Source organism: Seriola lalandi, unplaced genomic scaffold (assembly GCF_002814215.2).
Source record: "Seriola lalandi dorsalis isolate HSWRI2012SDOR001 ecotype SW California unplaced genomic scaffold, Sedor1 jcf7180002054939, whole genome shotgun sequence".
Classification (NCBI taxonomy): Eukaryota; Metazoa; Chordata; class Actinopteri; order Carangiformes; family Carangidae; genus Seriola; species Seriola lalandi.
Genome location: NW_019525659.1, coordinates 984748 through 1000864, shown reverse-complemented (window position 1 = coordinate 1000864; position 16117 = coordinate 984748). Strand labels below are relative to the sequence as shown.

General features: G+C 42.1%; 1 protein-coding gene across 1 annotated transcript in view; it reads right to left on the bottom strand.

Annotated features, from left to right (window-relative positions):
* ror2 (receptor tyrosine kinase-like orphan receptor 2) overlaps positions 1-16117 on the bottom strand; it is a 41433-nt gene that overhangs the window by 4821 nt on the left and 20495 nt on the right. The window contains exons 2-7 of the mRNA XM_023397811.2: positions 14710-14775; positions 7371-7658; positions 6894-6924; positions 2544-2665; positions 2115-2429; positions 143-397 (exon numbers count right to left, since the gene is read on the bottom strand). Of these exons, the coding sequence (XP_023253579.1) occupies positions 143-397; positions 2115-2429; positions 2544-2665; positions 6894-6924; positions 7371-7658; positions 14710-14775 (1077 nt within the window). The remainder of the gene's footprint in view (positions 1-142; positions 398-2114; positions 2430-2543; positions 2666-6893; positions 6925-7370; positions 7659-14709; positions 14776-16117) is intronic.

Genomic DNA, 16117 nt, shown 5'->3' with positions numbered 1-16117 from the left:
TGCTGCTGGCTGCTCAGTTTATCCATTATGCTGCTGGAATCTCTGTGTTCATTATTGATATACTGATGTCTTCTGTAGAACACCACACAGATGAAAATGAAAATGCTAAAAGTCCAGTGAAGTATTGCATTATGGTACTTACTGCAGGGCTGGATGTCACACAGGTCCACCCTGACCTGAGGGTCCTGGGTAAAACACCAAGGCGCCTGCATCTGGCCTCCTGGGTTGCGACAGAAGTTGTGACTTGACCAAAGCTCGGGGTAATCCTGGGACAGATGGTGAGCGTGAGGGTACTGAGTGCTCCATCTCTGGCAGTGGTGACCGGATTTCGTGATGCTGACTGTGCCCCTGTAGTCAGCCCCACTTCCATTGTAGCAGATGTCATCTGTGGGGGAATCTGTGGAGCACACAGTGACTCAGAATGGATGCTCTTCAACACTACAAGAGAGGTGACTCTGTGGTGTGCAACTTGTGCAACCATGGTTACAAATTATAACTGGACTGTAACATCTCATGTTATTCATATTTAATTCCCTTTTTTACATTTCACATGTTGGAGCAAACTAAATAAAGCTGGATGCTTTGGATGGAATATTTCAATATTTTTGGAAATATGCTTATTTTCTTCCTATGAAATGGTAAGCTAGTCTATCCTTGTGCTGATACCAGCTCTCTACTGAACATCAGATTCATATCCATCTTCTCATCTCACTTCCAGAAAGAAAGCAAATGAGCGTGTTTCCCTGAATGTTGAACTATTCCCTAAAAAAAATCTTAAAGGTCCATATTTTCCTGTGTTTTATTTGAAGTGTTGATCCATCAGAAGATATATTTGTGGTTTTAAGAACCAAAAACCATCTCAGTGTAGTTTTACATCTCCTCTCTCAGGCTTCTCTCTCTCGAGCTCTAGTAACAACAGGTCAGTGAGCCAATCAGAAGAGAGGAGGCTCTGAGCCTCTCTTCACAGTATTAATATAGAACCTAGACCTGCTTTATAATCAAACAACACATGGACATCTACCTTTATACTATATGGGACTTTAAGTGTGGGATAATTTGTGAAAAGCATTTGAGTTGTAAAAAAAAAAAACAACCTCAGCTAAGTGCCAGTCTGAAAGTATTTAGATTTTATATACCAAATCTACTTTGACCTCTGCCGACATTTCTATAACATTTGTTTCTAAGTTAGACTGAACATGGTCAATTACACCTCTTAAATGAACTATTTGTAAGTTTTGCTACTGCTACTTAGCTAACGTTAGCATTAACAGCTGTTTATTTACCAGTATAGATCAGTGGTTCTCAAACTTTTTCACATCAATGAGCCTAAACTGACACAAATTAGATCAAGGACCCCCTCTGATAAGATTTTTGCTTTTAGATGTTTTGTTACAGAAATGGACCCATGACCAAAATGGTCACACATCCTGTCACTGTGTTTCTTATGGATGGACTTACAGTGAAAATAAATTATTCCTCATTTTTCTGAGGACCCCCAGGAACCCCCATAAGGGCCCATTAAGGTCCCTGGACCTCACTTTGAGAACCACTGCTCCAGAAGAAATGTTGCAAGTTCAGCATCAAGCTTCCCCCTGCCCCTCTTGTTTTGCTTCTATTTCTATCACTGCGTTTCATCTACTGAAGTTAGCATGCTAACCAGCTAGCTCTGGTCAGTTGATGCAGGGTCTAGTGAACCCTGAAGTAGCTGCTCAGAGGACGTATTATAACCTCTTGTATTAAACAAAATGATGGCTGAAGCTCTTGGCAAGCCACCATCGCCACCAGCAGCTCGTGTTAAGAACCCACGCTCAGAGAAAAGCAGACAGCAGAGAAAACGTACAAATATGAATCATCCCACACTTTTACGGACAGTAACAGGTTGTTTGTACTTTCAAGTGCATTAAACAGGTTAGGAATTGTTTTGTGAATTGAGCAGCTCCAGTCAGTGATACAGGTTTACACTTGTGGCTGTAAATTGTTGTAACTATTTATTTGTCATTGATCTCATGAGCAGGGTGTCTTTACGTCAAAAATTGTAGCGTGTGTGTGTGTGTGTGTGTGTGTGTGTGTGTGTGTGTGTGCGTGCGCGTGTGTTTGTCACAGCATCTACCTACATGGACCTAGTTTTTCCTGTGGCACTCCTATCCTCATACAGGAAGCAGCGTCAGGTGTGCCGGGCCGTGGCAGTAGGTGGCAGCTCGGGAGCTTCAGCTGCATGAGGATCATGGGATTGGTGCGGGCGATGGTGTACTCGGCGTGGCACAGGTCGTTCTCCAGGGCCTCGCACTCGTCTCGACAGAGCTGACGCTGCCGAGGGCCCCTAGAGCCCTCGTCACACAGAGGGAAGACGTAGTAGCAGAAGGACGGGATGGCAAACCTGGAGCACTGATCTGACAGATGGGTGGAGGTGCCAATCATGGTGAAAGCAGCTTGGAGGGAAGAAACACACACATGTTTGAATTCATGTAATCTCAGATATCTTTAGTAAGAATTATACCCAGTTGTTTACTGAAGAATGTGGTCGAGCCAGCTAATGATCTCACCTGTGATGCGGTTTTCACTCTCCCCCTGCATCTGCAGCGACTCCACGTAGATGCTCTGGTTGCCAATGAAGCGAGCGCAGGCGATGCCTCGGTATGGCTGGCAGAAACCTTTCTCACGTGACCTGAAAACAAAAACAAACAACACTGTCACCTCAAACATCCCATTAGTGCCCACAGCAGAGGACACATGGCAGCATTTTTATTTGCATTTGAGTTTTGGGGGCTGCTGGGGGTCTGGGGGTCACGGGGTCAGTTGGTAGCCCAGCCTTGGTCCATCAGAGACCTGAGTTTATTTTTAAACTAAAATGCCCTGCTCAGGCAATGTCTTGGTCTCAGTTCTTTAATAACCACATTTAAGGGATCCTGATCAATAATGAATATCAGCAGATATATTATTATTATTATTATTATTATTGGATTTTGTAATCTCTAAAATGTCAGCATCAGACACCCACTGTCATTGAGACGCAGCTGAAAAGATGTTGTGCTCTGTGTGCACAATATGGTGAAGAGCTTCACATAGTTGTTACAATAGCACCACTGTGTGGCCAGTTACTAATCTTTCTATTCGATTAATACTTTTAATACCTATATTTTTCTTATATGTTCATGTCCTTTGAATCACACACATCACCTTCATGAAACTCTCAGATCTTTGCTGAAGTCACTCATATGTTGTGTTTGTGCTGGACTTGGTCTCCCAGTTCTCCGCGGTTATGTTTCCGCTGTGTGTCCATATTAAAGGTTAGTTGAAGTACAGTAGATCAACCCTAGCTGACCCCTTACCCTTTTCCTTACATTCATTTAAGTGAAGGGCATTATGGGTTAGATGTAAGTGGATAATATATAACCTTTAATGTCCTTCACTTAAAGGAATAGTTCAACATTTTGGGAAACTGAACTCTTATGACTGTGAGGAAGAGGGGAAGGGGTCGCGTTGGGTCCGGGTTTGATTTAGAGATAATTGTGTGTGATGGATCGTTCAGGTCCTGAGCTGTACAGGATTCAGAATTTTCTGATTAAAGTAAATGTACAGCAACTATTGCTTAAATAGATAAAAAAAAAGTCTTTGTACCTTGTACCCTCCCCTGACTCTACATGTGGGACATTAAAGGAGTCATATTGTTAGCCGTTGAGATAAGCTCCCTGGAAGAGGCCTGGTTGGTCTGACTGAGGACGTGAAGCATTCTTTCCAGTTCAGAGCAGGCCTCTCCAAACCACCAGCCAGTGTCTGACTGTTGATTGAGGAATCTGCTCTGAGCCCCGTCCTGGTGACTCAAAGCCACAAGGCAGAGAAAGAAAAAGCTGCTACCCTCATCATTTGGTTGCATCAATCAGTGCAGCATAGCACAAGGTCTTCAGCATTTCTAACAGTCAGTCAGAGCTCTGCAGGTATGACTGTAAGCTGACGTGTCTTCACATGCCCACTATCTCTGGGCAGACACTTCTAACACTACAAACACAAACCAACCTTCTGATCCATCTTCCCCTCTACAAACCTTTATCTTGTCTAATTAGGGGAAGGTTTCTAGTTAATCTAATCTGGATTCTGAACCTAAAATTTGAATCCTTATCACACTAAAATCAGTCAAGCATGACCTTAAAATGAACTGACCATACGTACAGTCAGGTAGATCCATAACCCACCTGGTATTTTGATAGATAAAAACTTATGGTGCTACACATCATATCGTTCAAATATTATCCGAACAACAGCCAAAAGAAATGAGCAAAAATGCTCGACAATCAATACTTCAGAGGCCTGAGTCATAAAGTAGCTTGATTGGGCTTTCTGGTGGAGCTTTTTTAGTCCAAGGAAGAACAGGGATTTTTGCACATTAGTCCATGTTCTAGGTTGGAAGAGGTAATCAGCAAACATGTCAAATAAATCAGGAAAAATCTATTATTTTTCAAGTTATTAAACTGAGCACAAAGCTCCCAGACGAATCTTACACTGTAACTTAAAACAGGCCAAATGTTGATTGTAGCCTGTTAGAACAGTAATAAGTGGAGTGTAAGCCACTCATTCTGAGAGTAAACGTCAGAGACAATGTCAATGAATCTAGCATATAATAAAACAAAGACAGATATTGGTGAAGACCGAAATGGAGCAGATTCATGCGGGATGATAACGTAGCTTTGCACCTGAAGCAGGTTGGTAACTGCACAGCACTTTGACCTCCTGGCCTCACCTCTGAACCACCGAATCACTGCTCTACACCAGAGGTCTACAAGTGCCTGTACGGGGAGCTACAGGATGTGGTTATCCACCCTGCCTCCTCCACCGCAGTGGGTGAAGTCCGAGTGGGTCACGTGTCCCTCGTCTTTGAACTTAACCTCCTAGGACCTGGCGTCCACATATGTGGACCTGACATTTTGGGTTCTCTAGACCACAATACTAACTTTTTCTCAACAAGGGGCTGGTGACCATATGTGAGGATGTTATACTGCCACTCAGTAATCGAAATTTAAAACTAATGTCCTCATATGTGGACATCATTTTTCTCAGGTCCCAATCAGCCTATATAGCAAAGAATAGAGCTCGGGTCTTAGGAGGTTAAATAAGAAAGTAAGCCTGCTGCATTTAGGAGGGAGAAGGGGGGGCTGAGTCTCTAGGTGGATAGCTCAAATGTTCATTGTTAAGATTAGATGACCTTCGTTGTCATGGTTACAATAATAACAATGTGGTTAGAAGATTGTGGAAACGTCGTGGATAAAAGAAACAACTACTGGTTTCACACAGAAATTGTACACCAATCCATCCACCCAGCCTCCTCTTAAGGTGGATTTTTTCTCTCTTAATATTATGTCACCTGACCCCTGACCTTTGCTCCTGTCATTATTACTATAACCACTAGATACTGTCTAATAATAACATGAAACTGAGCTGTAATAAACTGCTGCACAGACGACCTATGGGCTTTTATTTTACACATTCCATAGTGATGTGGATTACATTTGTATTTTATAATTTTATCAATAAAGGAGAGGAAATAAAATGATACAGTATCTATGTTTTTTTTTTTTGGGGGGGGGGGGGGTAGAGGACGTGGTCCTGCTTGGTGAGCCATGACAGTGTGAACAAGCTAATGAAACGTAATGATGAGAGACATGCATTAATAACCATCTTTGCTAGATCATGAAAACTTGTGTGATTAACACTTGTTTTTGCATCATTTGATAAATGCATCTTTTCACTCACACATGCACACATAATATTCAAGCATGACTATTACGTTGTTATTGAGCTCAGTCATTATTAAACTTCCAATGGTGTGTTTTCTACAATAGAAAAAAAAACTTCCTAACTTGCATCTTATCTGTAACCATGGTGATTAGGGTTGGGACATGGTTTAGGAAAAAAACCATTATAGATACATAGTTCCTAAGTCAATCTTCCTTGTCCTAACTGAAGATAAAAGAAGCTTCCAGAATCTTAAATAAACTCTCCTAACTTTAGGACAACTGTCAATCTGTCCTAACTTGTTTCATCCATATCACTACTGTTTTATTGCTTTTATACAACCATCAAAATCTCAACAGGCGGATGTTATTCAATGAGAGACTCATGGTAGACCCTAACAATGTGTTGTGGTTTGATGACAAAACGTTTGCCAGTGGATACAGTTCACCCTGGACCACGATCCTGCAGTTAGCCGAGCAGCTACGAGCAGCAGTGGAGGTTCTCCTGGATGTCTGACAAATACACTAATGGAGATTTTCAGAGAAAAGGGGCCATTTTTTGTACATTTCAGTGAGAAATCTAATGGGCTACTAAAATACCTCAGTGAGATGAGATGAGAATAGTAGCATTGGTTGCTAGGTAACAGACATTAAAGTTGATAACCGATGTTGGATTGAGTATTTGGGAACCTTAGATAAAATAGGACTCCTAAAGTAAGTCAGGATTTGCTTCTGTAAAACCAAAATATTCTCTTATACTCTTCCTGTTTTATCTTAAGACAGAAGGTTTCTGTAATACAGCCTCTGGAATAACCTGCACCTCCACTGTTAACCCTCCTTCTCAATTTGTTCTGAGCTACACTGCTTCTCTGATGCACTATGCGCTATGATCATTGCTATGCCTTGAATCTGAAGGAAGCAAAAATATGATTTTCACAAATGTACAGATGTATAGCAGAGAAGAGGGTTACGCTGCTACGCTGCAGTGGTGTGAGGAGTTTCTAGGAAAAATCTCCTGCTGTGAAAATGACAGTGAAATGTGTTTTAACTGATCTTAATTTCCAGTTTCTTAATTTAAATTTCGAGAGGCTTCTGGCTCTGTTGCTGCTCAGACATTTATTCATACGCACTCTGTTACACACTAATCCACAGAAATTGTTCACTTACGGTTGATCTGGGCCATGTGTGGGCACCTGTCCTGTGAATTCAAAATAAAAATATATATTAAACATTGAGAATTGTGTTAACAGCACATCATATATATTATCATAAAATAAAGTATCTATCTATCTATCTATCTATCTATCTATCTATCTATCTATCTATCTATCTATCTTATACTGTGATCTATTCAGCCTTATGACTCTATATGCATGGCCTCTTGTTTACTTAAAAAACCTCTGACAATATGGAATAATTTGGAATATCTTACAGTTTCTACTATGCAAAACAACATTTAAGGCCTAAAAACAAACAAACAGAAAAAACACAAGCTGCTCATGTCACTGAGACTCTGTGGGAACAGATGTTGATTAAAAACTCGGCATTAAAGAAAGGCAATCATTAAACACTTCAGATTCAAAGTTGTAGACATATGGTTTAGGCCTAAATAATGAAGACAATGTATAATAGTGTGAACCTTACCTAGTTTAACATACAGGACGCCTGTGGCAGAGATGACCTTGAGCGAGTTGGAGGCGACACACTGATAGTAGCCAGTGTCTGTGGTGTCCAGGTCCTGGATGCGGAGCTTTGACCCCGCCTCCGTCTTGCGGATGGTTATGCGTCCCTGCTCCTGGACCACAGGGGCATCGTTCTTCAGCCAGCGGATGGAGGGTCGAGGGTTTCCCGTCACTCTGCAGTGCAGCGTGGCTGTCTGGCCCTGGAAGTGGGTGATGTTGTTGACTGGCCCCTGGAACTCCAGGAAATAACCTGGAGATGAAACACAGCAGCTGAAATACACAGCCAGGAGCAACTGAATTCACTTTTTAATCCACTCTGGACATGTTGAGGATCTTATGATCATCACGTTGATGCTGCACCGTTTCATCTGTCATACAATGATCCATGCTGCTTAATACCACCTCAGTGCCATGTGTAAAGTAGAATGAAAAAATACTGTATTTCTGAAATTATTCATAATGTTTAATTCAGTCTAGATTTGCCTATTTTACAAGAGGAATGATTGATGGCAGTCTGATAATTTAATGGTTTGCATGTCTGCTTAATCTTCATATTGTGACATCGCATCATGTTGCTTATCTCAGCCTAACATCCACCTCCAGGGCTGAAACATGAAGCCAACACTAAAGCACCAAAAGCTGCAGTTCCTCTAATGACCACTAGAGTCTGGCTCCAGCAGTGAGTCAGTCCCCATAGACTCCCATGTTAAAATGAACTTTACAGCAGAAATAAACATGTTTACAGCCTGGTACAAAAACAGTTTTGGTCTCTAGAGCTAATTCCCTCCTTCATGACACCTGTTTATATAACTCACCTGTTTACATTTTATTAAGACTGATATTAAGGCTTATTAAGAGTGTACGCTTGCCACAAACTAGCATGCACCGAAGTCTCAGCTCCACACACGCCCCTCCTCTTTGACGACTTTTGGATTAACTGGGGGTTAGCTGTGGAGTCAGGAACTGCCAAGATGGCAACAGTAGGGCAGCTCGCTCTGAGCTTCAAAACCGCTCTTCAGAAAGCTGTGGGTGGCATCACAGAGGCTACGTCCATCTTTATTTACAGTCTATGTTGCAGCCACATGTCTACCTGTTTTCTCATTAAAACTGTGGAGCTCCAGGTGTTACTCGTTAAAAAGAATATGAAGTGCACAGCTGTTGCCCCAGTTGCCTGTGTTTTGGGTGGACACACTGGAGAAGGGCTTTACTAGTATTTAGGCAGAATTAAAATGTAGTTTAGAATATTTAGAGTTAGAATTAATATTTGAATCAGGATACTATCTACTAGAAATAATGTATCTCTGATTCAGCCTTGGTCTTCATTATGTTAGAACGCAGAGATGATGCAGGAATGTTTTTAAGTACTCCTGACTCTCTAGGACTCCTGTCAGCCAAGTAGATTGCTGAATAAGGGAATAAAACGGAACGGTTCAGGAGCAAAGACAATGATAAACACACACTCACTCAGAAGTCCCCTGGCTCTCAGTACCATCTGCATGTCGGGCAGCAGCCTGGCTCTGGAGTTTACACAATGGAAAAACAGATGTGTGGCCAGCTCCCCAACCTGACCACAGCAGAGCTCCCCAGAGAGCAGCCCACAGATGAGTGATGTCACCACGCAGCTCTTTAATCATAACGTCTTCAGCCGTCATTAAAGGATGTGCTGCAGCTCTCTGAATGAGTGAGTTAGGGTGTGAGGGCGGGGCAGGAAGGGAAAGATAAAAACAGCTGACAGGCAGCAGTAGTAAAAGGACTCCGACAGTAAACTCACCCTTCAGGGGGTCAGCGCTGCTCTGCCTAATCACAACTCACATTCCCATTCTACACCAGCCCCAGCATCTTCAGTCAACATCTCCAACTGAACCGCAGCTTCTCCCTCCAATCACCAAATCCCAGCAGGCCACAGTCGTCGTATTACTCACATTTCACGCCTGGTGTAGCCTGCCTTTTCCTTTCCTTCACATCATCAGCTTCATCACCTCACTTCACTTCTCAAAATAAGAACGCCCACCATCCAAGTTTACATCAATGGGTTTAACGTCCTCATCAGTCTACTCACTGGAGCTCTACCCTCACATCAGTATGTTAATCAAAGGCCTACGACTACTTTCTCCTAGCATTATTCACTACTTAAACCTACAACCCATTTCAGCCTGCAGACCACTGTGACACTTCCTTCTCCACTCCATAAAGCAAAACTGACCGTACCATCAACATCCTCTGCTGCTGATCATCACACGCTTACCACAGCTACACACACAGCCAAAAGATCCAAGGAGCCGCTAGTTGCTAGGTAATAAGGTAAATTGGGCACTATTGTTCCCGTCTTCATCCATTTACAGACACAGGCTTGGAAAAGAAATGAAGTTTTATTTGAAACTATGAAATTCTAAATTAGACGTGCATTTTCACATAAACCAGGACAATTCATATTCCAGGAAAGAATGCTAATTTTCCAGGACAGTCGCTCAAAAAAGAAAACAATCCTGGGAAAACCGGGACGGGTGGCAACCCTAGTTCTTCGACGTCTGCAGGCCGTCGTACTTGACCTCCTTCATCTGACCTGACCCTCAGGTTCGGGAGCAAGACCTCACCTCATCCTCATTTCATTTCTTGTGTCTACCTATATAGACAAGTCTAAGCCCTTTCCCTCTCATTTGTCTGATTTCTCAAAACCCCAATAAACTAAGGTGTATATATAAATGGCGTGGCCATTGTTGGCATCAGCTTTTGTTGACACAGTGACAGTCTGTATGGAGGAGTGATCAAAATCTGAGGTATCCACAACACTGCAATCAGCACTTTTTAACTATTTTATCAATAACCACCACACTCTCGTAGAACGTATCCCAGTCCAGCAGAGGTAAAGGCAGCACGCCTGCATGTACTCAATAATCCACTGGGAGATTTAGACGTCATCAGTCCTGGTCAAAAGTCAAACAACTTTGAGACTAGTAAAGTATGTTGTCTCAAATATCAAGGCTAAACTGGCTGATTGATCTGTCTTATCCCCAAGAGATGGAGGTCATGAAAATCAGCTTTGTCTCAAAGCCAGCGCTCTGGAGAGCTTCCAAAGCCGGTTCACCATCCAGTCCACTGGACCATCAGCCTGTTTGTCTAAGAAATGGCCACTCAACAAATGCAGCAAATGCCAAAACTTCATAAAGGAGATTTTCCTATCAAATATGATATTTGGCCCAAATACAAACTGCTGAATTATGGTGTGTTCATGTGCTGATTAGAGGCTTTGACATCATGTGAATATGATATCTGCTTGCCTTAAAACTGTTCTGCTCAGCTGCCAACTGTTGATCTACTGATATCATGCTTCGGCTGGGAACAAACCTTAATACTTTGCTTGTCTTGACCAATAACACCAAGTATATACAACTGTCATTTAGGGTTGGTTGATATGACGACATACCGTGCGACATTAGAAATCTGTTGTCATGATAGCTATCTCTTAAAATCATTTTGGGGTATTAGACCATCGTGGCCAATAGTGTAAACAAATGAGCAGGACAAGCATTGCTGGGTTTTAATTGTGTATCACATATATTTTTATGTATACTTTACTTTTGATTGCAACTAATATTCTGCCCTCCAGACATATTTGTTAGTTTGAGCACGCCACTGTCGAACAAGCACACTGCTGATCATACAAGTGCATATGGATGGTGACAGTCAACTTTCAAAAATGCTGTTAGGGGCCAGTGAGGGATGAGGTCTGCTAACGAGGAGTATCTGCTGTCCGTGTGAAAAGAATAGTCGAGTCCAGGTTAGCGACCCAGAAGCAGTTCTAAGTGAAGCCTGGGAATGGCCCCACGAACGTTACTCTTCTCCTGAACTTATGAAGGTGCTTTACTCAAACTGGACAGTTTCTGAAAATCTCCTCCATAAACCCCCATTAAGAGCGCTGGGAGACGTTCTTCGTCTCATCTGAGAAACAGACCTACTGATGTTCCAAAGCTTGACTCAGATACCAAAGCACTTCTCTCGCCTGGAAGAGACAATGTCAGGGTTCTAAGGTCAGGCAGCAGATTACTCATATGTGTGGGAAGTACTCATAAGACAAATGCGAGCACATTCCAGACCAACATGAAGAACAGCCATCCAACCGCTCTTAACCCGTGTGAAAACTTCATACAACTGAAGAAGCCTCCCACTCAGAACCAACTGTTCCTCGACTTGAATTATGTGTTAAGATGTGGAATTTGCAGAACTCATTTGTGATTAACCTGACCTTGAAGCTAGATGCTATCAACATGTTATTCTTTTTGAAAACCTCCTGAATTTCACCTAACACAGACAACATGGTTCATCAGTTAACTGTTCCTACACATGTGTTCAGGACATTTGAACTGGTACATGCTGAAGAGGAGGTAGAGATTCACCCAGAGGTGAGCTGCTTCATTTGAAAGACTAAAGCAAGAATTCATCCACCTTTAGCTCACTTGTAAGAACTGCACCCTTTCTCATCGGCAGGGCTGGGTTTTTCAAGTGCTCAAACCAGATTCTGGGGTCTAAAGGATGGCACCACTCATCTCATATCTCAGGCTATGTCCACACTGCTACATTTTCTTTTTAAAATGCCTCACTTTTGCTAAGTTTCCTCCTGCCGTCCACACTACTCAGAGTTTTCCAGCATCAAAAACTGAGACTTTGGGAAACTCTGCTGACCTATTTTATTTCAAAAACTCTGGGGTTGTGTTTTATTTTGAAAACTCTGGAGTTGTGTCGTAGTCTGGATGGACAGAAACTGCGACCTTTGGAAACGATGACGTATGTATGTGTTTTTCCGGTGTGACAGTGTGGACAGAGATTGAAAATGCCATTTTAAAATGAAAACATGTGGGCGTAGCCTGAGATGAGCTGTTTCAAGCCACCAATGTAATCACTAAGCCTTTCTGGGAGATTTCACTGTGCTGGTGAAAGAGAAACCTCTGGCTAAGAAGGACACATGTCTCCAGCTCAGTGTGATTCCTGAATATAATCTCACCTGCATTAGAGGCAGGTTGAAACTTGCACACTTGGACACAGGAGAGAAGAACCTTGTTATCCGCCATAAAAAGAGCCACATCTCTGCACTGCTCCTTCGTACCATGACCAGGTGAAACACCAAGGCCATCGTTTCACAGAGGGAGCCATTAGAGCAGCAGGCCTGTGGGGCTGTGAGGTGGAAAAAGGCTCATCCAGTCTATCCTACATGAACCTGCCAGAGACTTTACAGGAAATTTGAAGGACAAAGATCTACCACCAAAGCACTTCAGAATTTTTCCACTATACAGATACTGTATGTAGGGTTAGGGCCAATTAATACTTTCCACGTCCTTCCCTCCGTGAGGGTCCACGTGGACCCCTCTGCAGACGTCTGTGTGCAGCCCAAAATCTCTGACTGCACAGACTGTACACTGAAACAATCCAAAGGCTGCCAAATGGTGTTGAATTCCTGGCCCCTATGACTCCTATACTTGATCAAATAGGTCTTGGTTTAAGACAAAATGTTAAAATTTTAAACAGTTATTAATGCTACTGTTGGCTATTTGGCAAAAAAACAAAAAAAAAAACAAAACAAAAGACACCAAACATTAATGCTGTAAATATTCTATATTCCCATAATGAGCTGTCCTACTGCAGTATAAACTGTGACCTCACTTACTATTACATAAGTAACACACATAAACAATGTGCTCTGAAACTGTAAAATAATTATAACGAAGAAAGAATAATGACACAGACAGCTCTGTATTATTTTCTTTCTGTTCTAAATGTTGATGGAAACTGTTACTGCTCAGTTCACTTTGGTCCCTACATGGTCATTTCTCTACCCTGGTATTAACTAGACGGTGCCAGTGTTGAAGCTTCCCCTTAAATTATAACGTGATTGATGTTCAGAGGAGGCCGCACTGAACACACACCACGCTGCAGGACAGAGCTGAGCTGAGAGGGCAGGGCTTTAGAACCAGAAGGCAGAGACATTAACAGATCTGTTTCTAATCATTAATGAACTCTTTAACACAGCTGATTGCCTGACTGTTGCCATGAGGAAAGACTGCTGAAGACTGTTAGTTTGAAACAACCGAAACAGACTCTGCTGTGCACTATTTCTGATCGGCGTGCCCAGCTTTAGTGCTGGTTGTCAGATACACTTGATGAGCACAGCTTCTGGTTTTAGGCTGCAGTCAAAAAGACAAATTGGCTCCTTTCCTAACCACTTCTTGACCTTCATGGAAACCTCATGAGGTGAAGGAAAGATGTGAAGGAGAATTCATAAGGACTTAGGAAAAGAATCCGACTGTACTTACACTTAGATGGTTTTTAACTAACTTTATTTACAACACATGGAGGATAAATGCTTCTCTCCTAACCACAAAAACAAAACAAACAGGATTGAAATGTTGAAATAAGATGACATGAAAGAAAAATAAAAGTAGAGAAATCTGAGCCATTAAAATAATAATTAAAAAGAAAAACAAGGAACTCTGCAAGAGAATAAATTATCAGAATAAATTATATTCAGGAGTACATGGTTTCCTGTTGTAGGCACTTTTGACATTTTTATACATTTGTTAACTAGATAAAATTAATTTTTAGTGCTTTACACAATGAGAGGGGATTTAATAAACAACATTTATGATTAAACTGTAGTATGTTGTCATGATGATGATATTGTTGACTATAAATTCAACCTGCTTGTTGTTCATGACTCCTCACTGGATTTAAAGAGAATAAATCTATATTTATGGATTTGGGCTTCAGTGGATCAGGCAAGGATTTCCATCAGTTCTGGATCGAGTCACAAACATAAAACAGCTGCTCTGATGTTTCTACATTTACGTGGGTCTGCTGTGGTGAAACTACAATGGTGCATCACTTTAAATGTTGCTGCTGCAGGGAATTGTGGGATGGCATTTCTCCTTTTCTCTAGTAAAGGTCAAGTGTTTCCTTTGCTGAAGGAGCCAAGATAGGAAGCACTGAAGCTCCTTTCCTCCTCATGTAAAGAAGTGGAGCAGCTGTGATCATGATGCTGCTCAGATACTTCAGCTCATTTCACTCAGTTTGAACCTTCATAAGAAAAAAAAAGACTTTTCGACTGCAGCCTTGGTCTTTGTTGGAGCACAAGAGTGCCACACCTGGCAACCTTACTGTGATGACACAACTCCAGGAAACCATGCATAGTCACTGTTCCAGCATGACGCAATCTCTAAAACATTTCTACATCTGTGTTTTTGTGTGGATAAGCAAATCAGATATGACATATTAAAGGTGTTAGTGGACAAAACGAGGAGTTTTCCTCTTACCTTCAGCTGTAGGTGCAGCACCACTTTGAGCTTCAGCCAGACCATCTGTATCAGGACCTGGATCAGCTGCAGAAACAGCAATAGAGAAGTCATTAACAAAGGGAACTACGTGAAGAAATGTTTTTACAGGCTTGGCAGCAGTGGAGATTTAAAATTTGTGGTGCTTGAGAAGGCCATTAGAAATATTGAGGACAATCAGTCTGAGTATGACTGCATTGTGTGCAAGGTTGGTTGGTTTGGCTTGAGTGTCTAAAATGGAAATTATTCATCCTGTGGGAAGAATGAATGGCCTCAGTAAGTTTCATAGCAAACAATCCATTGGTTTTGATATTTCCTGTGTAACACTGGAAATTTTGGTTTGATAGTGGTGCTATAAGAGTGAATGAATATGGCGTTTGTTTCTGAGTTATGAACGTCTTCATAGGGACCACAGGGCCTTCTCTATCGGAAGCATGCCTAACTGGTCACTAGCACCTCCTTAAGGTGTCAGAATCATTCACAGGAAGTGCTAGCCAGATTGTCAAACAGTGTCTGAACCCCCATCCCCCACACCGCTCTAACATGGGAATTGGGGGCTGCGTGCAGGGGTTAACTGGGGTCGGAGCTGAGCTGTAAATCACACCCTGTTGGAGCACAGCTCTGTCTCCTCAATCACATCCTGTCTCACTCTCTGGAATCACCCAATTAAATGTCAAGCCAAATAAGAGCAAGCAACTATTTGGGATGTTGCAATGTTCTGTTGTAAGACTACATTTCCCGGTTAAAGGGTTCTTTACCAAAATAACCAACAAAACATTTAGTTTATCTCAGATATAACGAGACCTCTAGGCCTCTCCACTGACAGGGAAAACACAAACAGGTTAAAATGCACTGACAAAAAAAATATGACAGACGTGAATCAGCTAAAAGTCATATCTTGTGTTTGGTTTCGCGATGAGAGTTTGTTGTCTGTAGAGGATGCCGTCACTTCTCTCAGTCTGGCTGTGAGGCAAATTGGGTTTTCCCTCTGATTTACACAACACAGTATTTTAGAGGAACATGTGTAATGGATACTCTGGCCAGTGTGATTGGACCCGGCTCTCCCTGGGAGCTAATCAGAATCGGCACATGTAAGTGAACACGATTCACGGCTCAGTTATTAGTGTGAGTCGACTTGGCATTGGCTCCTGTGTTCCCTGTGATACAGAGCATGTGCTGGACAGATGTGGGTGGTGGTAGAAGTTTGTGGTGTGAGGACTGTAGAGACTAAAACCACTGCATTCCTTTCAGTAGCCATACTTCCCTGTGTAGATTGGACTTTAATCCGGCCATAGATGTAAGACGAAATGGAGACAGGCCTCCTTCAATATGAGACGGATGGATTATTTCAGCATCAGATGCAGATGCTAGATTTATATTCACTATGTCT